At 43.6% G+C, this 19,168-nt stretch overlaps 1 protein-coding gene across 5 annotated transcripts in view; it reads right to left on the minus strand.

The window, feature by feature from the left end:
• The window catches only part of SYCP2L (synaptonemal complex protein 2 like), a 176,545-nt gene extending 167,834 nt beyond the window's left edge, over positions 1 to 8,711 (minus strand). For 3 of the 5 annotated variants that reach the window (XM_083187924.1, XM_083187925.1, XM_083187923.1), the window contains exon 1: positions 8,422 to 8,711. In XM_083187924.1, coding sequence (XP_083044050.1) covers positions 8,422 to 8,445 — 24 coding nt within the window. In that variant the 5' untranslated portion in view covers positions 8,446 to 8,711. The remainder of the gene's footprint in view (positions 1 to 8,421) is intronic. The other 2 variants (XM_083187927.1, XM_083187926.1) reach the window with 1 other exon arrangement.
• Positions 8,712 to 19,168: the final 10,457 nt, after the last annotated feature.

Consider the following 19,168-nt stretch of genomic DNA (forward strand, 5'->3'; position numbering starts at 1 on the left):
CCACTGTAACAGAAAACAGTTCTGCAGTTTTCTTGTATGGAATCTTGCCCAAGGGACTACCTCTATTGCTGATGCCATGAGGCCTAACACCTCCATGTAGTCTCGTGAGGATGCAACGCGTCTTCTTTTTAGGTTTTTTACTTGGTGAATTAGTTTTTCTCTTCTGACCTCTGTTAAGGAGATTTTCTGCTCCCTTGTATTTATCACTACTCCCAAGTATGTTATTTCTTGAGTGGGGGTCAGTTGGCTCTTTCTGTAATTCACCAGCCATCCGTGCTCCAACAGACACTGCACCACTCTGTCTGTGTGTTCCTGGGCTTTCTCCTCGGAGTCTGCGACTATTAGAATGTCGTCGAGGTAAGGAAATAATCTTATCCCGGCCTGTCTTAGTGCGGCTATCAATACAACTAGCACCTTGGAAAATGTTCTTGGGGATGTCGCCAGCCCAAATGGTAGGGCGTTGAACTGGTAACTTTTGCCCATCAGCCTGAACCTCAGATATTTTCGATGGTTTAAGCAAATCGGGACGTGCAAATAGGCGTCTTTGAGATCTATACACGTCATGAAGTCTTCCCGACTTAAATCCAGAATTACTGACTTGATACTGTCCATTTTGAAAGGTTTCACCTCTATGAACTGATTGAGTCGCCTCAGATCTAGAATGGTACGAAACCCTCCTGTTGCTTTCTTTACTACAAAAAAACGGGAGAAACATCCCCGGAATTCTTGCCCTTCTGGCACAATGCTGACTACTTCCTGTTCCAGCATTTCTTGCAAACTTGCCACTAAGGCTTTTCTCTCTTCCCTGTTCTTGGGAATTGGAGACTGAACAAAAAACTCTCCGGGAACTCTGTTGAACTCCACTTTGTACCCGGAGGATATTATCTCTTGGACCCACTTGTCTCCAGTGGTCCCGGACCAGACGCTTGCAAATTTCAGCAACCTGGCCCCTACTGTTTGTGACCTGACGTCACTGTGACTCCTTTTTGGAGGAGAATTTGTCTCGATTTCTTTGGGCACGAAAATTGCCCCGTGATACCCAGGATCCCCTTCTATAGGGTCTACCTGGTCTATAAGCCCGTGACTCTCTATAGTCCTGAGGCTGAAATCTCCCGAACTTGGCTGGAGGTACTCGTCTGCCTCCTTTGTCTTGAGGAAGCCAAACCGACTTCCCTCCTGATATTTTAGCCACAAGCTCGTCCAATTGTTTGCCGAACAAGTAGTCCCCTTGAAATGGCATGGACAGGAGTTTATTCTTGGACTGCACGTCCGCTGCCCATGGTTTCAGCCATAGGGCCCTTCTTGTTGCAGCTGTCGCGGCCCCTGCTCTGGCTGACAGTCTTACCGCGTCCATAGACGCTTCACAGATGAATTCCACTGCCAACTGCACATCCTGGACCACCTTTAACAGTTCAGAACTTGCCAGTTCGTCTAAAATGTCTCCCTCGAGTTGCTGACACCAGCCTCTTACTATCCTGGAAGTTACCGCCATTGCTGACGCTGCTTTAAGAGAAGCCCCCGAAATTAGATGTTGCTTCCTTAGGCCCAACTCGATTTTACGATCCATTGGATCCTTAAAAGCGTTGGCCTCTTCTAGTGGCAGTGTCGTCTTCTTTGACAGCCTCGCCACTGCTGCATCTATCTTCGGTGCTTCCTCCCATGAAAGCACCTGCGCCTTGTCAAAGGGGTACATTTTGTTAACCTTCCCCGGAATAGCCACTCTTTTATCCGGCTGTTTCCATTCCTCTGTTATTATGTCCCTCAGAGTTTGGGACAGGGGAAACGTTTTAGTTTTCTGCTTTTTATCTTTAAAAAGCATCTCCTGCAGGCTCACATCCTCCTGCTTGTCCTCAATATCTAATGCCTTATAAATCCGGACCAACAGGTTGTCGACCATGTCGGCATTAAAGTCTGAATCCGATCTGTCCAGACCTGGATCCTCCTCCTCTTCATCATCCAAGCCCCCACCAAGCGTACTAGGGCCGGCAGACTGACCCGGTAAATCTTCCGTATCCTCATTTAACACAAAGCTTTTCCGCTTGATGGGCATTTTGCCCGAATCCTCCTTAGGTGCGAAAGTATCAGCCAGGGCTGTTTTTAGCATTTGTACTAAGCTCGACATTTGAGCCGGGGAAAACATCTGAGACGCTTTACAGCCTTCACATACTGTTCCTATATGCTTATCCGGCAGCGTTTTATCACATGCTGTACATTTGCTGAGCACCACTTTCTTCTGCTTGCTTTTCCCTTTGTCCTTACTAGATTCTGACCTAAAAAAATATCACCAGTCACTACAGTCACTACCAACATAACACCCTGTGGACACCCTACACCATATGCTGCTCACCCCGTTTTTGTACCCGACTGTCTGTCTTCCTCCATTATGAGTAGTGCGCTCCTGTAACAATACACACCATCTATTAGCACTGCTACAAGCCAACCTAAGTCCTACCACAGCTTTAGCAACAACCACTAACCAAACACCGGCCGCTGTACTGACCTCCTTACAGCGCTTTCCTCACGCCCGATCTGCTAGACGCTCACTGCTGCGGGCCAGACGCTTGCACCGCCGAGACCTCAGATCAGCGTGACACCAACGCCGGCTTCCCTAAGACCTGACGCGTACCGGAAGTCGCGCCCTAATGACGCGCCTCCTCTGTGTACACGCCGCGCGCACTACTCGGCGCCCGCCCTTAGCACAGAGCCAGGGCAGGAGAAGCGTGTGCCGACAACCCGTGCCTGACCACCGCTTTCTTCCCCCCGGACGCCGCCGCATAGCTACCCCATGGGGCCCGCATTCGGCATTACGGAGTTTACACTCCTTCCTCCTCTGCATGAAGCCAGAGCTGCTGCAGGGAGCGACAGTCTCTACACAGGTGAGCTGGTGTCCACACGCATTGCACTACCCGGAAAGGAAAAAAAGACACTGGTGTTCGGAGGAGGAGCCTTCTTATAGGAGCCAGAGGTCTTTTTTTCCTTTCCAAAGCACTACCCAGCAGGGAGATACCCATTCTTGATGGCTGCCATGGCGGAGGCAGAGGAAAATACGTTAATTCGTATTCATGGCACATTCGTATTTGTATTTACAAATACAAATGTATACGCCATCGATAGAATACGAATAACCATTCAATAGAATGGCGATTCCTAATTTACTAAGCGGCCATATTGAAAATACGGCCGCTAAATGCCGGCCAAATACACCAGGAAAATACACTTAATTTTCCTAGCGTATTTGAAAGAAGCCTGCACCGATCAGTCAGATCCGTGCAAGCTTCTGACTGGGGGAGGGGCTGGTTACGCCCCCCATGCATAGGTGCCGATTTATGTTTTTGCTGGTGGGTGCTCAAGCCAAAAATATAGGGGAGTGGCTTCATGTGAAAGGGGCGTGGCTACAAAATAATACTGATTTCTATTACGCAGCACAGTTGTCTCCAATATTAAAATTATGGCAACAGTGGCAAGTACATAAATGCCCCCACAGTTCCAAATACATAAATGCCCCCACAGTGCAGGTACAAAAATCCCCCCCCCACAGTTCCAAATACATAAATGCCCCCACAGTTCCAAATACATAAATGCCCACACAATAACTGTGCTAGCGACGAGGGGGTGGGGGGGAGTGCAGTGGGACACGGGCAAGTGGGCCGCTGCTGAGCGGGTGGGTGCTCATCAATTTCGGTGGGTGCTCGGGCCCTCAAGCACCCACAGAATCAGCACCTATGCCACCACGACCGTAACCAACCCCAGGCTTACAGAGCTAGTCCTGGTTTTAAAAAATCAGGGGGGAAATCAAATAGGGTTCCAGGCCAGACCTGAGTCCCAAAATATGGGGGACAAAATTACTAAGGGTCACCCGTATTTTAAGAACCAGCACCAGGCCCAACCAGCCAGCAGAGTAAGGTCACAGCCGGGGTACACTTATTATATAAGGTCATTACACCCTGACGGGATTTCAGAATTTCCGTGCCCAGGCTGAAGCCAGGGGATGTCCGCGATGCCCCTGTGCGGTGGGCATCGCGCTGATAAAAGTGTAAAAAATAGATTAAAACTATTGTATATTGCTGTGGAACTGTGAGTCCCAGCAAGCCTCCCCCGCATGCAGGGACTTGGAGAACCACAGCAATACAAACAGTTAAATAAACACACTGACATACAACTAAAATAAAACTTTATTACATACATAGCCCACTTATACAGATACGTACCTATCTTAAACCCGTAGGCAGCCTTCCGCCCGTCCATCAGTGCGTCCAGAAGAAATCCATAGGGGTACATGTAGAAGCAAATTAAACTTACAAGGGTCCTTCGGGGTAGATCGCATCCTCTTTGTTCCATGTAGGCATCCAGGGTCTTGGCAAAACAAAAAAATGCAGACACCAGCGAACTGTTAGGAGGAGACGCAGGATGTTTGTTTACAGCCTGCGGCTCCTCCTCCCGAATGCCGCTATTGACCACCCAGTGGTCAATCAGGAGCTGCTAGGGGGCCATTTGAACACCCTGTTCACTGTGGCCACAGGCACCTGGCGTATGCACATGCGCAGGGTCATTTCTGCGCATACAGTACGCCCACCATCGGAGCCAGTGCAAATATTCGGGCCCGTGCAAACGTGTGCCTCAGCTCCCGAAGTTCAGCACCATTAATTATTGCCACAATGGTAGAGAGGTGAAGCTGCAGCACTACCCAATACATGCCAGCCACAGGGGGGCACTGGTGTACTGACCCCCCCCCCCCCCCCTGCCCCTCCCTTAATCCGGCCCTGGCTTGTCCTAGTTTAAGCAGATGAAATGGGTGTTGCATGTGCATTTTTAAAAATTAATTTTAGTTTATTTTTTTACGTGCCCTAAAACAACAGTGCATTAACCTCTACCATTGATTGTTGATATTTTTAAAGCGTGACTGCAAACTGGTTCATTATGGAAACTTCTGACGCAAATATTAAAGTATCATAACTTCTGGATAACAGAAATACTGCAGCATTCACACAGGGTCATGGCCAGTAATGTATCACAGCCCAGAAAGGGATATATCTACAGTATATAATTAAAACAGCGGTCAGATGATTGACAGCAGCATCCCAGAGATTACAATCCCAACAGGGGCCGGGCAAGTATACTTAACCTCTGCCCCTACAAACACCAAGGTATGTGCCCCCTGATGGGGACACCCTGAACAACCCGCCAGTCCTACATAACACAGATGGTCGATGTACACGCAGGTGATCCTTTGTTGCATCTTTAGATGCAGTAGCAGATCACAGAAGTGTGAATGAGATGTGTTAACAAGACGCCTCCTGCTGTATTTGCATCTTTTAGCTATATCTGCTGCACGAACGTCTAGGTAACAATCTTCATTCATTTTAATCGCAATGCAAAAATAAACAGTTTACATTACCACTATTGGCAATACATTATGTAGAAAAATGACATACCAGGCTACTAATACCCCATTCACATCGCTTCGGTCGCACCCAGGATTGCTTTCACACTAATCCTGGGTTGCCCATTATACAGAGAGCGACCCGGATTTAACCATTGTCGAATTGCAAGGTTGGCCTACCCGGGTTACAAGCTGTGGTTCTTTCACACTGCACCTGGGTCAATAAGCTCACCAACTCGGTAATAACCTGGGTCCCCTAGGAATCCAATTAGAACACACAGTTTTCCTACCACACAATTATGGTGTTCAAAATGGCAGTGATTCTTAAACAGTGAGGGGGGAGATGTATTAAGTATTAACAAGAGATAGACACGAGGGTAATAAAGACTGGGGTACTTGTGTATTTTGGCGGCGCCCCCGATGTCCGTCGTACGACGAACAGATCGCATCGCATCGCATGCCATGCACCCGATGGCATGCGATGCGATGCGACGCGATTTTGACCCCCTATACGACCAAAAATCGTATAAGCACCCTAAAGGGTGCTTTTGAGCACCCAAATGGGTGCTTACAATGTTAAATGCACCCCCACGCCACCCCCCGCTATAAACGTGAACCCGAAGCGTGGCGAGCGCAGCGAGCCCGCGAGGGGCGGCGGTACGCGTCCTACGACCTTTTCATACCCCCACTATCCACGTCGGCGTGGAGTTGAGAATAGAATAGTGTGGCGAGCGCAGCGAGCCACCGAGCCCGAAGCGTGGCGAGCGCAGCGAGCCCCGCGAGGGGACGCGGATACCTTCACAGTTATACGCGTCCCCTCGCGGGCTTCACAGGTGTCCGTGGCGACGCGGACACCTGTGAAGCCCGCGAGGGGACGCGTTTACCTGTGAAGGTATCCGCTGCGCTCGCCACGCTTCGGGCTCGGTGGCTCGCTGCGCTCGCCACACTATTCTATTCTCAACTCCACGCCGACGTGGATAGTGGGGGTATGAAAAGGTCGTAGGACGCGTACCGCCGCCCCTCGCGGGCTCGCTGCGCTCGCCACGCTTCGGGTTCACGTTTATAGCGGGGGGTGGCGTGGGGGTGCATTTAACATTGTAAGCACCCATTTGGGTGCTTAACATTGTATAAGCACCCATTAGGGTGCTTATACAATGTTTAATCGCATCGCATCGCATCGTATGGCATCGTATGCCATGTACAATGGCATACAATTTCAAAATTGTATGCCATCGTGCACTATCGTACGATATCGCGTCGCATCGCATACCATCGTATGTGTTATGGTATGCGATGCGATGGGCGCCGCCAAAATACACAAGTACCAAGACTGGTTAACGACTGGCCAATCAGATCCTATTAGGATCTCCTGTTAAGGCTTAATATATCTGCCCCTGGGTGCCATGGGGTTATGGACCAGTATCAACTAATTTATGGTCAATAAACAGTGCTTATGGTTTTCCAATCATAACTATGTGGACAAACAAAAGAAAGTCTTGTCCCTCCCCAAAGTACAGTTCCTGCGGACGGCATATACACACACACACACACAACTTACTTGAATTCTAATATTAATAAAGCTTCTAACATTCTAGACCACAGGTTCTCAAACTCAGTCCTCAGGGCCCCACACAGTGCATGTTTTGCAGGTCTCCTCACAGAATGACAAGTGAAATAATTTGGGTGCCGGACGGGGTCCCGACAGTCATTTACCGGACGTCAGGATCCCGACTGTTAACACACAGACAGACGGGTTCCCTACGGCAAACGGCTATTCTCCCTCGTGGGGGCTCCACACTCGCCACCGTGCCCGCAAGGGGCTTTGTTGCGCTTGCCATGCTGTCTGAGTACAGCCAGTCGGGATCCCGATGTCGGGCTAATGACTGTCGGAACCCTATACCACACCCAAATAAATTGCTCTACCTGTGGATCTTTTAAAATGTGTCAGTGAGTAATTAATGCACCTGACAGGTGAGGGGTGACCTGGGAAAGGTGAAATGTGTGGGATCCTGAGGACAGAGTTTGAGAACCCTTGTTTTAGGGCGAGGCAGCTAAACCTGTCCTTAAGCTCTACCAACAGTTCACGTTTTCCAGACCACCTAGCAGGTGCAGGTATGGATCATGGGGTAAACAGTGCCTATGTCTACATGCAGAACATTGACACAAGTAAAAGATCAAAACGAAGAAAGATCGACATTAGTTTTTCATGGTTTTTGAAGACGTGGGCTCCCATTTAGTGTAGAGCGAGAACTCCATGGCTTGCTTCATTCAGCATGCATTCACTGCTGTGCTCAGCACACTTTACCATTCCTAAATCAGCATTAGGCCTGCATAGATGTTAGAGTATGACAAAATTCAAAAAATTAAGAAAACAAATCATGAAAAACAAATGTCGAACTATCATCACAGCTATTGCATAGGTGTAGTCATTAGTTACTGTCACATTTACAAACCGACACATTGTGCAGATCCACATGTGGCCTGGAAAACTTGAACAGTTTGTAGATCTTGGAGACCCATTTGGCCACCCCTTTTGTAAGTGGACGCAATTCAAAACAAATTTGAGAACTGAAAATTTTACACTGTCGCTCAACTTTATCACTATACAGTAAATGCCTACTGTAACAATCACATTTGCATTTAAAATTTCTACCTTTAACTATAAAACACTGGAACATCTGAACAGCAAAGTTGTACCGTACTGTACACAGAGAACAAACAAACAAAAAATCTTCTCTTAATCATAATATAAACACTTTAAATGGCCATAAATAATCCTGAACAATAACATATCTAGAAAAACCTAATGCTAGCTATAAACCACCTAATGTGAATTTTAGAATAGACAGGCAAGTGGTGGATTTTCACAATTCCTGTTTAACTGCCATTTTTAAATGAGCAACAACAAGGCCCACACTTTTTATTTAAAAAAAAACTGAAAAAAGTGGCGTTTTGAAAATCCACTGCTTGGAAATTATTCCCCGCTGACTGTAGTGGCAGCCATAACCTTACCAGTGACATAAACACGCACGATCACACACCACGTTTGTATATGCTCCTACCATACTCTACAGAACTCGTCTCGTAGAATGCACGTAACGAAGAACACATCTGACGCAACAGGACAGCTTGCAGAGCCTCTGGGTACACAAAGAGCGCTGTAACCACGCATACGCTCATATCAGTGTTACAATAGAAAGCGCCGGGTGACCTCTGACGCTGCTGCAAGGCCGTAGTCACTCCGCGGCTGCGGCGGCTCGCATCCACGTGCACTGCAGTGCGTGCGGGGCGGGCTCACTTTGGGGGGAACGGAAAGAGCTCCGTGTGTGGTGGGGAGGAGCTCAGGGCCTCAGGCCGGGTGTGGACGATAGGACGCTAGTTGGCTTCAAAATCAAACTTCTAATGACAGCTTCCCAGACTTTTATTCAGCTAAAAAAAGTTGACTTTAATGGGGTCTGTTTAAAATGTTGGTAAACAAATATGTTAGCATTGTGTTTTGAGCAGTTGGGGTTTAAACTAATGAACATGACCCATCTCAAAATGCTCCCACTTTGCCTCCCCCGTATGATTGCCATCACCTATTTTGGAACACCATTTTTTTTATCAATTCATCACAGGTGCTAGCAATCATACATTAAAGAGGAAAGTCCAGGAGCAGAGCATTTTGAAACTAAAGAAATGTACACTTTCCAACTGTCCTGTTATCACACAAGTGGTAAATTCATCTTTATGCTGTGTTGGGGCACATTACTTAGCATATGGCAGGGTTGCCTACCTGACCCTCTCCTTCAGGGAGAAAATTCTCGGTTCCTGGACTTCCCTGGTAATGTATGATTGCCATCACCTGTGGTGAAACAACGTTCTCATACCCTCCAAATGTACCGTTTTAGCCGGTACAGTACCGTTTTTTTTAACAGTCTGTACCGGCTAAAATAAAGTGTACCGATTTTTTACAGCTCTGGCTGAGGGACTCTGGGAGATGTAGTTAATAATATCGCCGACTGCTCCCCAGGGAGTATGGGAGAGCATCCGGCCAGGACTACATCTCCCAGGGTGCACAGCTGTGGGAAAAACTCTGGTTGGGGGAAGTCACAGCTGTGGGGGGTGGTGTGTGCGAGCCGTTACCCCCTCCCAGCACCCTCTCCCCTTGCAGCCGGGACCTGCTCCCCCTCTCCAGGCTGGATGGGTGGATACGGGTATGGGACACCCGGATTGGAGCCCTGACCAGAGAGTCTGTGCCCTCCACGCACCTCTCCTGGGTGCCGAGTCAGGGGGATTCAGGTGAGCGGGGACTTGGACAACAGTCACGCCCACTATCTACGGCCACACCCCCTGGCCTGTACCGATTTTGCGTCGGAAATGCTTTCTTATCAATTACCTAGCTCCTCTCAGGTGATGGCAATCATAGATTACCAGGGAAGTCCAGGAACACAGCATTTTCTCCCTAGTGGAGAGGGTCAGGTAGGCAAGGATGGCATATGGATGAGAAGGAGAGGGCAATACTGGACATGCAGATGATGGCCTGGCATAGTGCTGGGCATATGGATGAGAAGGAGAGTGCAATACTGGACATGCAGATGATGGCGTGTCATAGTACTGGGCATATGTATGAGAAGAGGAAGTAGCGCACAATACTGGACATGCAGATGATGGCCTGGCATAGTACTGCATACCGCCCAACATGACCCTCTCCAGGAGGGACAGAATGCTCTATTCCTGTATTTTCCTCTTAATGTATGATTGCCATCACCTGTGTTGAAACACCTTTCTTATCAATCAACCTGTTCAAAACAGGTGATGGCAATCATTAAGTAAGAGGGAAGTCCAGAAAAAGAGCATGGTGTCCCTCCTGGAGAGGGTCCTGTTGATGGCCTGGCATAGTACTGGGCATATGGATGAGAAGGAGAGTGCAATACTGGACATGTAGATAGCCTGGCATAGTGGCACTGAACAGCGTGGGCTGAGCAGGGGAGAGAGACTGTACTGCTGCAGTATCTGCAGCGGGAGAGAGGGGCACGGAACCAGGACCCTCCAACAGACCCAGGCCTGGGTAAAAAGTATCCCCCCCCCCCTGATGGCACTGACTATAACACAATAAACAGACTTCAATAAGTGAACCCTTAACCCCTTGAGTGGTGGGTTTTCTTTGGGCAGGACAAACCTACCAGGGCAGGTTTGTCCTGCCCCAGAAATACTCACCACAGAAGGGGCAGCCCCTGCTCCCCTGGGACTGCTGATGCAGGCTTTGGCTCACTGCAGAGACTTGGAGAAGTTCAGGAGGATGCTGGTGTTCTTGTACTCAGCCCTTTAATCTGTTTGGGCATTCCTGTGTTTGGACACCCGAACACACAACCGGCAGATCGCAGCCCTGATCTCCCTGATTTGAGTGGCGACGGGGAGGATCAGCAATGGGGCGGAGGGATCAGCAACATGGGGCATGATGGTGTACCAGTGGTTCACTGCCAGAGGCACCACTGGCGCACCCTTTCTTTGTAGTGGCATGCCCAGAAATGTCCTGGGAGAGCCTGCTTCTGCAGCATAACTCAGCCCGAGAAATTTCCGGGCATACCCCCGAATCGGTTTAAGGCCTAAAAACTTTTGAGAATTGCATAAACTTAAGACTAATAGCAGATATTGTATAGGCTCAAATTGCACCTAGCACACATCTCACCGTGAGCGGGCAAAATTCCTGCCCACTGACAAAGTATGATGGTGCAAAAAAAGGGGGGGATTGTTACTATGCACAGGCTAAAACAATTTCATTCAGCCAGAATTTTTGGAAAAATAAGGGTATATCCTATTAATTTATGGAGACCCTAACCATGTTATACAGGATTATTTTATAAACTAAATAACATGTCTGGCGGTGCTCCCATAGAGTTTAAATTAAATATTCAAAAAGAAAAGAGAAAAGAAACTCTTTTTTGCTGGGGCACTACTTACTAAATCTATACAATGTTTAAAATATTTTATTCAATTTTGATAAAAAAACATACATCACATATAACTAAGACAAACATACAGTGCGAGATTAGTTTGTGCTACTAATATATACGTTTTATCTATGTGTGTAGCATAAAAATCAAGTAGAATGAACCGTGCTAGGCGAAGAATTGTACATTAGAATTCAAGAAGATATGGGTAAGAAAATTGTATTACCACTTTAATAAGTTAGAGATGTCCCTGTGATCTGGTAAGTCTGAAATTGGATATTATGTATCACACAAAAGTATATTGCAACAAAATATATTGTAACTTAAATCCTATTTGTGGAAAATAAGAGTGGATAGTACAAGTAAGAAAAGATAAGGCTATCAGGGCAGATTACCTGCTGTGCTGCATCATATAGAATTACATTGGATACAGCATGAGTTTCTTCTGCTTACCAAAAAACCTTATATTTTTAAATATAGAAAACAGAGCAGAAAAAGGATTGGAGAATATTAAAGGGGAGCTTGTACAGGACTAGCCACTAACACTTACTGGTTCCTCTCATGTATGTAACAGCGGAGAGGGAGGTTCAGTGTCTAAGCTCCGTGTCTCAGAATCCTGACAGCTCTTAAGGAGTTACTGCTGTCGGCATCTAGCCCTTTGTTAACCCGCCGATGAGTGAACTCTGAATAAGTATCAGAAAAGGAAAGATTGAGAAAGTCCACAGAATATGTGGATTCTAATGTTTATAGATTGGTTAGTGTGTACAGAACACAGAATTGGTACAATATAAGTCTGGTTGGATTGTATTTTAAATATATAGCCACAAAGTTTCCCTATAGAGAATACAAGCTCAGGTTACTGTTTTTTTATGCATTACTGTTGCCCATTCCGTGAATTCACACACAAAAGTATCTACTCAAATTATTAAATTTTCATACTTAAACAATGCATATATAGCATCAAATTTCCCAAATCGGACTGGATCGCCCGTATATGGATTAAGGCAATAATCAACATGTATAGAGAAGTACAAAAAACCACAAATTTTTTGCAGATTGGTCAGTGTGTATGAAACACAGAATTGATACAATCTAAGATTGATAGGTTTGTATTCAAATATATATCAACACTAGTCTTGCGCTTAAAATCTGTAAATTTACAAATTATAGAACAATAGTCAATCTATACAGAAAGACAGGAGTATGAGATTTAAAGGTTAGTCAGTGTATATGAAATACAGAGTTGGTACAGTATAGGTCAGGTTTTAGATTGTATTTAAATATATATCGACATTGGTCCTGCACTTAAACTGCTATCCATAAATATACATAGTCAATCTGTACAGAGAGGCCACAAAGTTTCCCTATAGAGAATACAAGCTCAGGTTACTGTTTTTTTATGCATTACTGTTGCCCATTCCGTGAATTCACACACAAAAGTATCTACTCAAATTACTAAATTTTCATACTTAAACAATGCATATATAGCAGCAAATTTCCCAAATCGGACTGGATCGCCCGTATATGGATTAAGGCAATAATCAACATGTATAGAGAAGCACAAAAAACTACAAATTTTTTGCAGATTGGTCAGTGTGTATGAAACACGGAATTGATACAATCTAAGATTGATAGGTTTGTATTCAAATATATATCAACACTAGTCTTGCGCTTAAAATCTGTAAATTCACAAATTATAGAACAATAGTCAATCTATACAGAAAGACAGGAGTATGAGATTTATAGGTTAGTCAGTGTATATGAAATACAGAGTTGGTACAGTATAGGTCAGGTTTTAGATTGTATTTTAATATATATCGACATTGGTCCTGCACTTAAACTGCTATCCATAAATATACATAGTCAATCTGTACAGAGAGGCAGGAGCATGAGATTTGTACATTGGTCAGTGTGTATGAAACACAGAATTGATACAATATAAGTCTGGTTTAGATTGTATTTAAATGTCTACTGACATTAGTCCTGCGCTTGAACTGCTGAAATTGTTCAACTAAATATGGACATTAAGTAACCCATCAATATAAAGTAACGTTATGTGTGCAGACTATAACAATAGTAGTACTATCTGTTCTCAGCTATATCAACACCATCGCCATCCAATATATTGTACAGTCTGTATGCAATTAGTTCAAAAAAAATTACATAAACCTTTTAAGAGATAGTAGTAAAAGGTAGATTGCTATATGAATAAAGCGATATTTTACATTACCACTTCCCTGAGCTGAAATATGCAGCATATAGGTCCTGGAGCGTTCTCAGCTTTTTGCAAGGTAGAAGGCTGTATCTGGATTTATTCTGTGGACGGTACTGCTGCTTGCAGTGTCAGCTTCGTTTTGGAGCAATCTCAGGCTGCTGGGGGGAGAGGAAGGCTGTATCCGTGGGTAATGCTGCCGCTCACATTAACAGCGTTTTGGAGCGCTTGCAGCCAGTGAGGTAATAGAAGACAGTGTCTAAACGAAAATCCCAATAGTGCACTATAGATACTGTGCAGTTCTAGGCAAACAATTTGGAGTCTGTGTATCCTGTAACGATATCGTTTCGCCCTGAAGGCTTGTTCACGGTGAACAAGCCTTCAGGGCGAAACGATATCGTCGGTTTAAAGGGTATGCACTGTGCGCACAGTGCAAACCCATGAGATGAACATCCCTGCAAGTCTCCAAGATTGCATCCCCATTACAGGATACACAGACTCCAAATTGTTTGCCTAGAACTGCACAGTATCTATAGTGCACTATTGGGATTTTCGTTTAGACACTGTCTTCTATTACCTCACTGGCTGCAAGCGCTCCAAAACGCTGTTAATGTGAGCGGCAGCATTACCCACGGATACAGCCTTCCTCTCCCCCCAGCAGCCTGAGATTGCTCCAAAACGAAGCTGACACTGCAAGCAGCAGTACCGTCCACAGAATAAATCCAGATACAGCCTTCTACCTTGCAAAAAGCTGAGAACGCTCCAGGACCTATATGCTGCATATTTCAGCTCAGGGAAGTGGTAATGTAAAATATCGCTTTATTCATATAGCAATCTACCTTTTACTACTATCTCTTAAAAGGTTTATGTAATTTTTTTTGAACTAATTGCATACAGACTGTACAATATATTGGATGGCGATGGTGTTGATATAGCTGAGAACAGATAGTACTACTATTGTTATAGTCTGCACACATAACGTTACTTTATATTGATGGGTTACTTAATGTCCATATTTAGTTGAACAATTTCAGCAGTTCAAGCGCAGGACTAATGTCAGTAGACATTTAAATACAATCTAAACCAGACTTATATTGTATCAATTCTGTGTTTCATACACACTGACCAATGTACAAATCTCATGCTCCTGCCTCTCTGTACAGATTGACTATGTATATTTATGGATAGCAGTTTAAGTGCAGGACCAATGTCGATATATATTAAAATACAATCTAAAACCTGACCTATACTGTACCAACTCTGTATTTCATATACACTGACTAACCTATAAATCTCATACTCCTGTCTTTCTGTATAGATTGACTATTGTTCTATAATTTGTGAATTTACAGATTTTAAGCGCAAGACTAGTGTTGATATATATTTGAATACAAACCTATCAATCTTAGATTGTATCAATTCCGTGTTTCATACACACTGACCAATCTGCAAAAAATTTGTAGTTTTTTGTGCTTCTCTATACATGTTGATTATTGCCTTAATCCATATACGGGCGATCCAGTCCGATTTGGGAAATTTGCTGCTATATATGCATTGTTTAAGTATGAAAATTTAGTAATTTGAGTAGATACTTTTGTGTGTGAATTCACGGAATGGGCAACAGTAATGCATAAAAAAACAGTAACCTGAGCTTGTATTCTCTATAGGGAAACTTTGTGGCCTCTCTGTACAGATTGACTATGTATATTTATGGATAGCAGTTTAAGTGCAGGACCAATGTCGATATATATTTAAATACAATCTAAAACCTGACCTATACTGTACCAACTCTGTATTTCATATACACTGACTAACCTTTAAATCTCATACTCCTGTCTTTCTGTATAGATTGACTATTGTTCTATAATTTGTAAATTTACAGATTTTAAGCGCAAGACTAGTGTTGATATATATTTGAATACAAACCTATCAATCTTAGATTGTATCAATTCTGTGTTTCATACACACTGACCAATCTGCAAAAAATTTGTGGTTTTTTGTACTTCTCTATACATGTTGATTATTGCCTTAATCCATATACGGGCGATCCAGTCCGATTTGGGAAATTTGATGCTATATATGCATTGTTTAAGTATGAAAATTTAATAATTTGAGTAGATACTTTTGTGTGTGAATTCACGGAATGGGCAACAGTAATGCATAAAAAAACAGTAACCTGAGCTTGTATTCTCTATAGGGAAACTTTGTGGCTATATATTTAAAATACAATCCAACCAGACTTATATTGTACCAATTCTGTGTTCTGTACACACTAACCAATCTATAAACATTAGAATCCACATATTCTGTGGACTTTCTCAATCTTTCCTTTTCTGATACTTATTCAGAGTTCACTCATCGGCGGGTTAACAAAGGGCTAGATGCCGACAGCAGTAACTCCTTAAGAGCTGTCAGGATTCTGAGACACGGAGCTTAGACACTGAACCTCCCTCTCCGCTGTTACATACATGAGAGGAACCAGTAAGTGTTAGTGGCTAGTCCTGTACAAGCTCCCCTTTAATATTCTCCAATCCTTTTTCTGCTCTGTTTTCTATATTTAAAAATATAAGGTTTTTTGGTAAGCAGAAGAAACTCATGCTGTATCCAATGTAATTCTATATGATGCAGCACAGCAGGTAATCTGCCCTGATAGCCTTATCTTTTCTTACTTGTACTATCCACTCTTATTTTCCACAAATAGGATTTAAGTTACAATATAATTTGTTGCAATATACTTTTGTGTGATACATAATATCCAATTTCAGACTTACCAGATCACAGGGACATCTCTAACTTATTAAAGTGGTAATACAATTTTCTTACCCATATCTTCTTGAATTCTAATGTACAATTCTTCGCCTAGCACGGTTCATTCTACTTGATTTTTGTGCTACACACATAGATAAAACGTATATATTAGTAGCACAAACTAATCTCGCACTGTATGTTTGTCTTAGTTATATGTGATGTATGTTTTTTTATCAAAATTGAATAAAATATTTTAAACATTGTATAGATTTAGTAAGTAGTGCCCCAGCAAAAAAGAGTTTCTTTTCTCTTTTCTTTTTGAAAGTATGATGGTGGCTGACGAGACAGTGAATCCTAGTGCTCGCTAAGCCAGGGCAGGAGGCTGTGTGCCTGTGGCCATTCTCTCAGCCCATGGTTGAGAGAACTAGGGGTGAAACTTTTGCCTGTCCCAAACCCCACAATTTCTCATGGCAGCCCTGTGTCCAGGGATATACTGTAAAAAATATATATATATATATATATTTTGTTGATATGTAAAGAACTATCACTTTTTTAAATCTACTTGTGTTTTCTGTATAGTTGAGCTTTGAATTCACAATGAGACCACTTTGTTGACACCCTTCTAAATATATATACCCTTCTAAATATATATATAGGTGATTGTTAAACCCGGCAGCTCTGTTTTCTACCCTGGTGGGTATTCCTGTGTTCAGCAGGTGGATATTCTAGAAATTAAATGAAAACAGGCGCTCCATAGTCCATGTATCCGTTAAAAAGAATTTATTTTGGCACAATAAAATCAACAGTGGATGAGATCATGTACCACAGCGGGCGGTTAAGAACCGCACTTGATTGGCATAGAGAAGGTGTTAGACACCTAAGTGTTGGCGCCGGTTACACTCTCTCTCCGTACTCCTTCCTTCAGGTGACGATGCTAGGCCACGCCCCAACGCGTTTCATCATCGACTTCGTCAGAGGGCTCCTCTGATGAAGTCGATGACGAAATGCGTTGGGGCGTGACCTACCATAGGTGCAGGGGGTGCAGCTGTTATGGGGCCCAGAGTTTAGAGGGGCCCACTTTGCCTGTCAAAGTATTATGTGCTGTATACATTTTTCAGCATTAGGTGAAAAATAGGGGCACTTACAAACTTTTGCTATGGGGCCCACATCTATGTAGTTACACCACTGGAATATCACATGCTAAGCAATGATATCATTGCATTAACAATATCTAATTTATGAGGACAATATTAATTCCCCTTCTAATTACTTTAAGCAAAGAAGTCATATTCATATATAAACTTAGAACACAGCACATATCAAATTACACTGAGCTACCATAAAAGGCTTCAGTATAGACCAACTGTTAGTACATTGAAATTAACATGAATAAAGAATGATCTGCAAATACTTCTCCATGAAACCAAAAAAATAAAAAAAACTGAGCCTCAATTAATTAATGGAATGTTGTGGGGATGCATATTTTGAAGAAAGCCATCGAAACCAAATATGATTAAATTTGGATTCAGCCTTTACAAATAATAAATAAATATTTCTCACATACACATCTTAGTAAATTTCCCCCTATATGTCTTTGCTTTATCCCAAATTTTAGGGATTTTTTTTTTTTTTGCTATATTTATTTAATGAGTTGTTAATACATCTAGATTCAGTGGCGTAAGTTCCCAGTCGCCCAGAGGCAAGACAAATATTTTGGTGCCCCCCAAATAGTTCAATCAGTAAGGTGTCTGTTTCTAGTAATACCACTTTCACACCGCCAAAACGTTTAAAAAAATATTTTTTTTAAACGGTATTTAAAACGGGTCTGAGCCTTCACATTGCAGTAGATTACCGTTTTAAATACCGTTTAGGTATCATTCACATCAGTCAACCTGTTTAATCCCCTGAACACATTTCAAGGCAGAATGCAGGGGACAGCCTATCACAGGTCTGTAGTCTGTTGTTTTTACTAAATACCGTTTCAGAGCCATTCTCACTGCAAAAAAAACGGCTCTGAAACATGTAGGACTCTGCTTTTTAAACGTTTTGAAATACCGGTTATCTTTAACCGGTAAATCAACTCTGGTGCTTTCCCACTGCAGCCTTAAACGTTTTAAAATGGGGAAAAAATGGCAATATACCGTTTAACAAGTGCGGTGTGACAGGGGTATAAGACAGGTCATGGTTTCTAATACAGGGTGTGGCATATGCAAAAATGGTGTTTAGAATAAAGAGAGTGTGACGTCTATTGTCCTGCTAGGAGAGGGAGTCAGCCACAGAAGCAATATCAAAGGCTTTGAATTTACTGATTCAAACATTTACAGGGAAGGCTAACCTCTAAGGTGAAGTACAACCAGTGATTGCTAGAGGCCACGCGACGGACCTTAACAGAAAGTGAAAGCAAAATGATATGTTTCAAACTTGCTGGATATGGAGAGAGGGATCTGTGAAGACATATAGTGGAGGTAGGCACAGTTAGGGACTAAGCCATCATTTTGATGGGCTTTTATATAGCCAATTCATAATGTTGGCTAATGTCTTACTATCCTGGAGATAACAACAGAAAAAATGAAGTTGTTTCAGCTTTCTAGAGACTGTGTCCAGGTGCTGAAGTGGAAGGGGCATCACAGCCTATCCCAAAGACACAAGTGCTTGGATCTCCTAGCATACACAGGGAAACGCATCAATCATGTTGGCAACAATGGTTGTAGAACAAGTCTGAAAAGCTGCATTCCCGGGTACAAATCTACCTTGGCTTACTGATCAACCAGCTCCACCTACTGGACCATTAACCCATCATCACTTTGAAGCCCTGCGGCAGAGATCACTTTAGTCCTTCACTGACAGAAGCCATTAATAACTAAGCATTAATAATGCATTGTGTATGTCACAATA

This window comes from Crinia signifera, chromosome 5 (assembly GCF_055691185.1).
Source record: "Crinia signifera chromosome 5, ASM5569118v1, whole genome shotgun sequence".
NCBI lineage: Eukaryota > Metazoa > Chordata > Amphibia > Anura > Myobatrachidae > Crinia > Crinia signifera.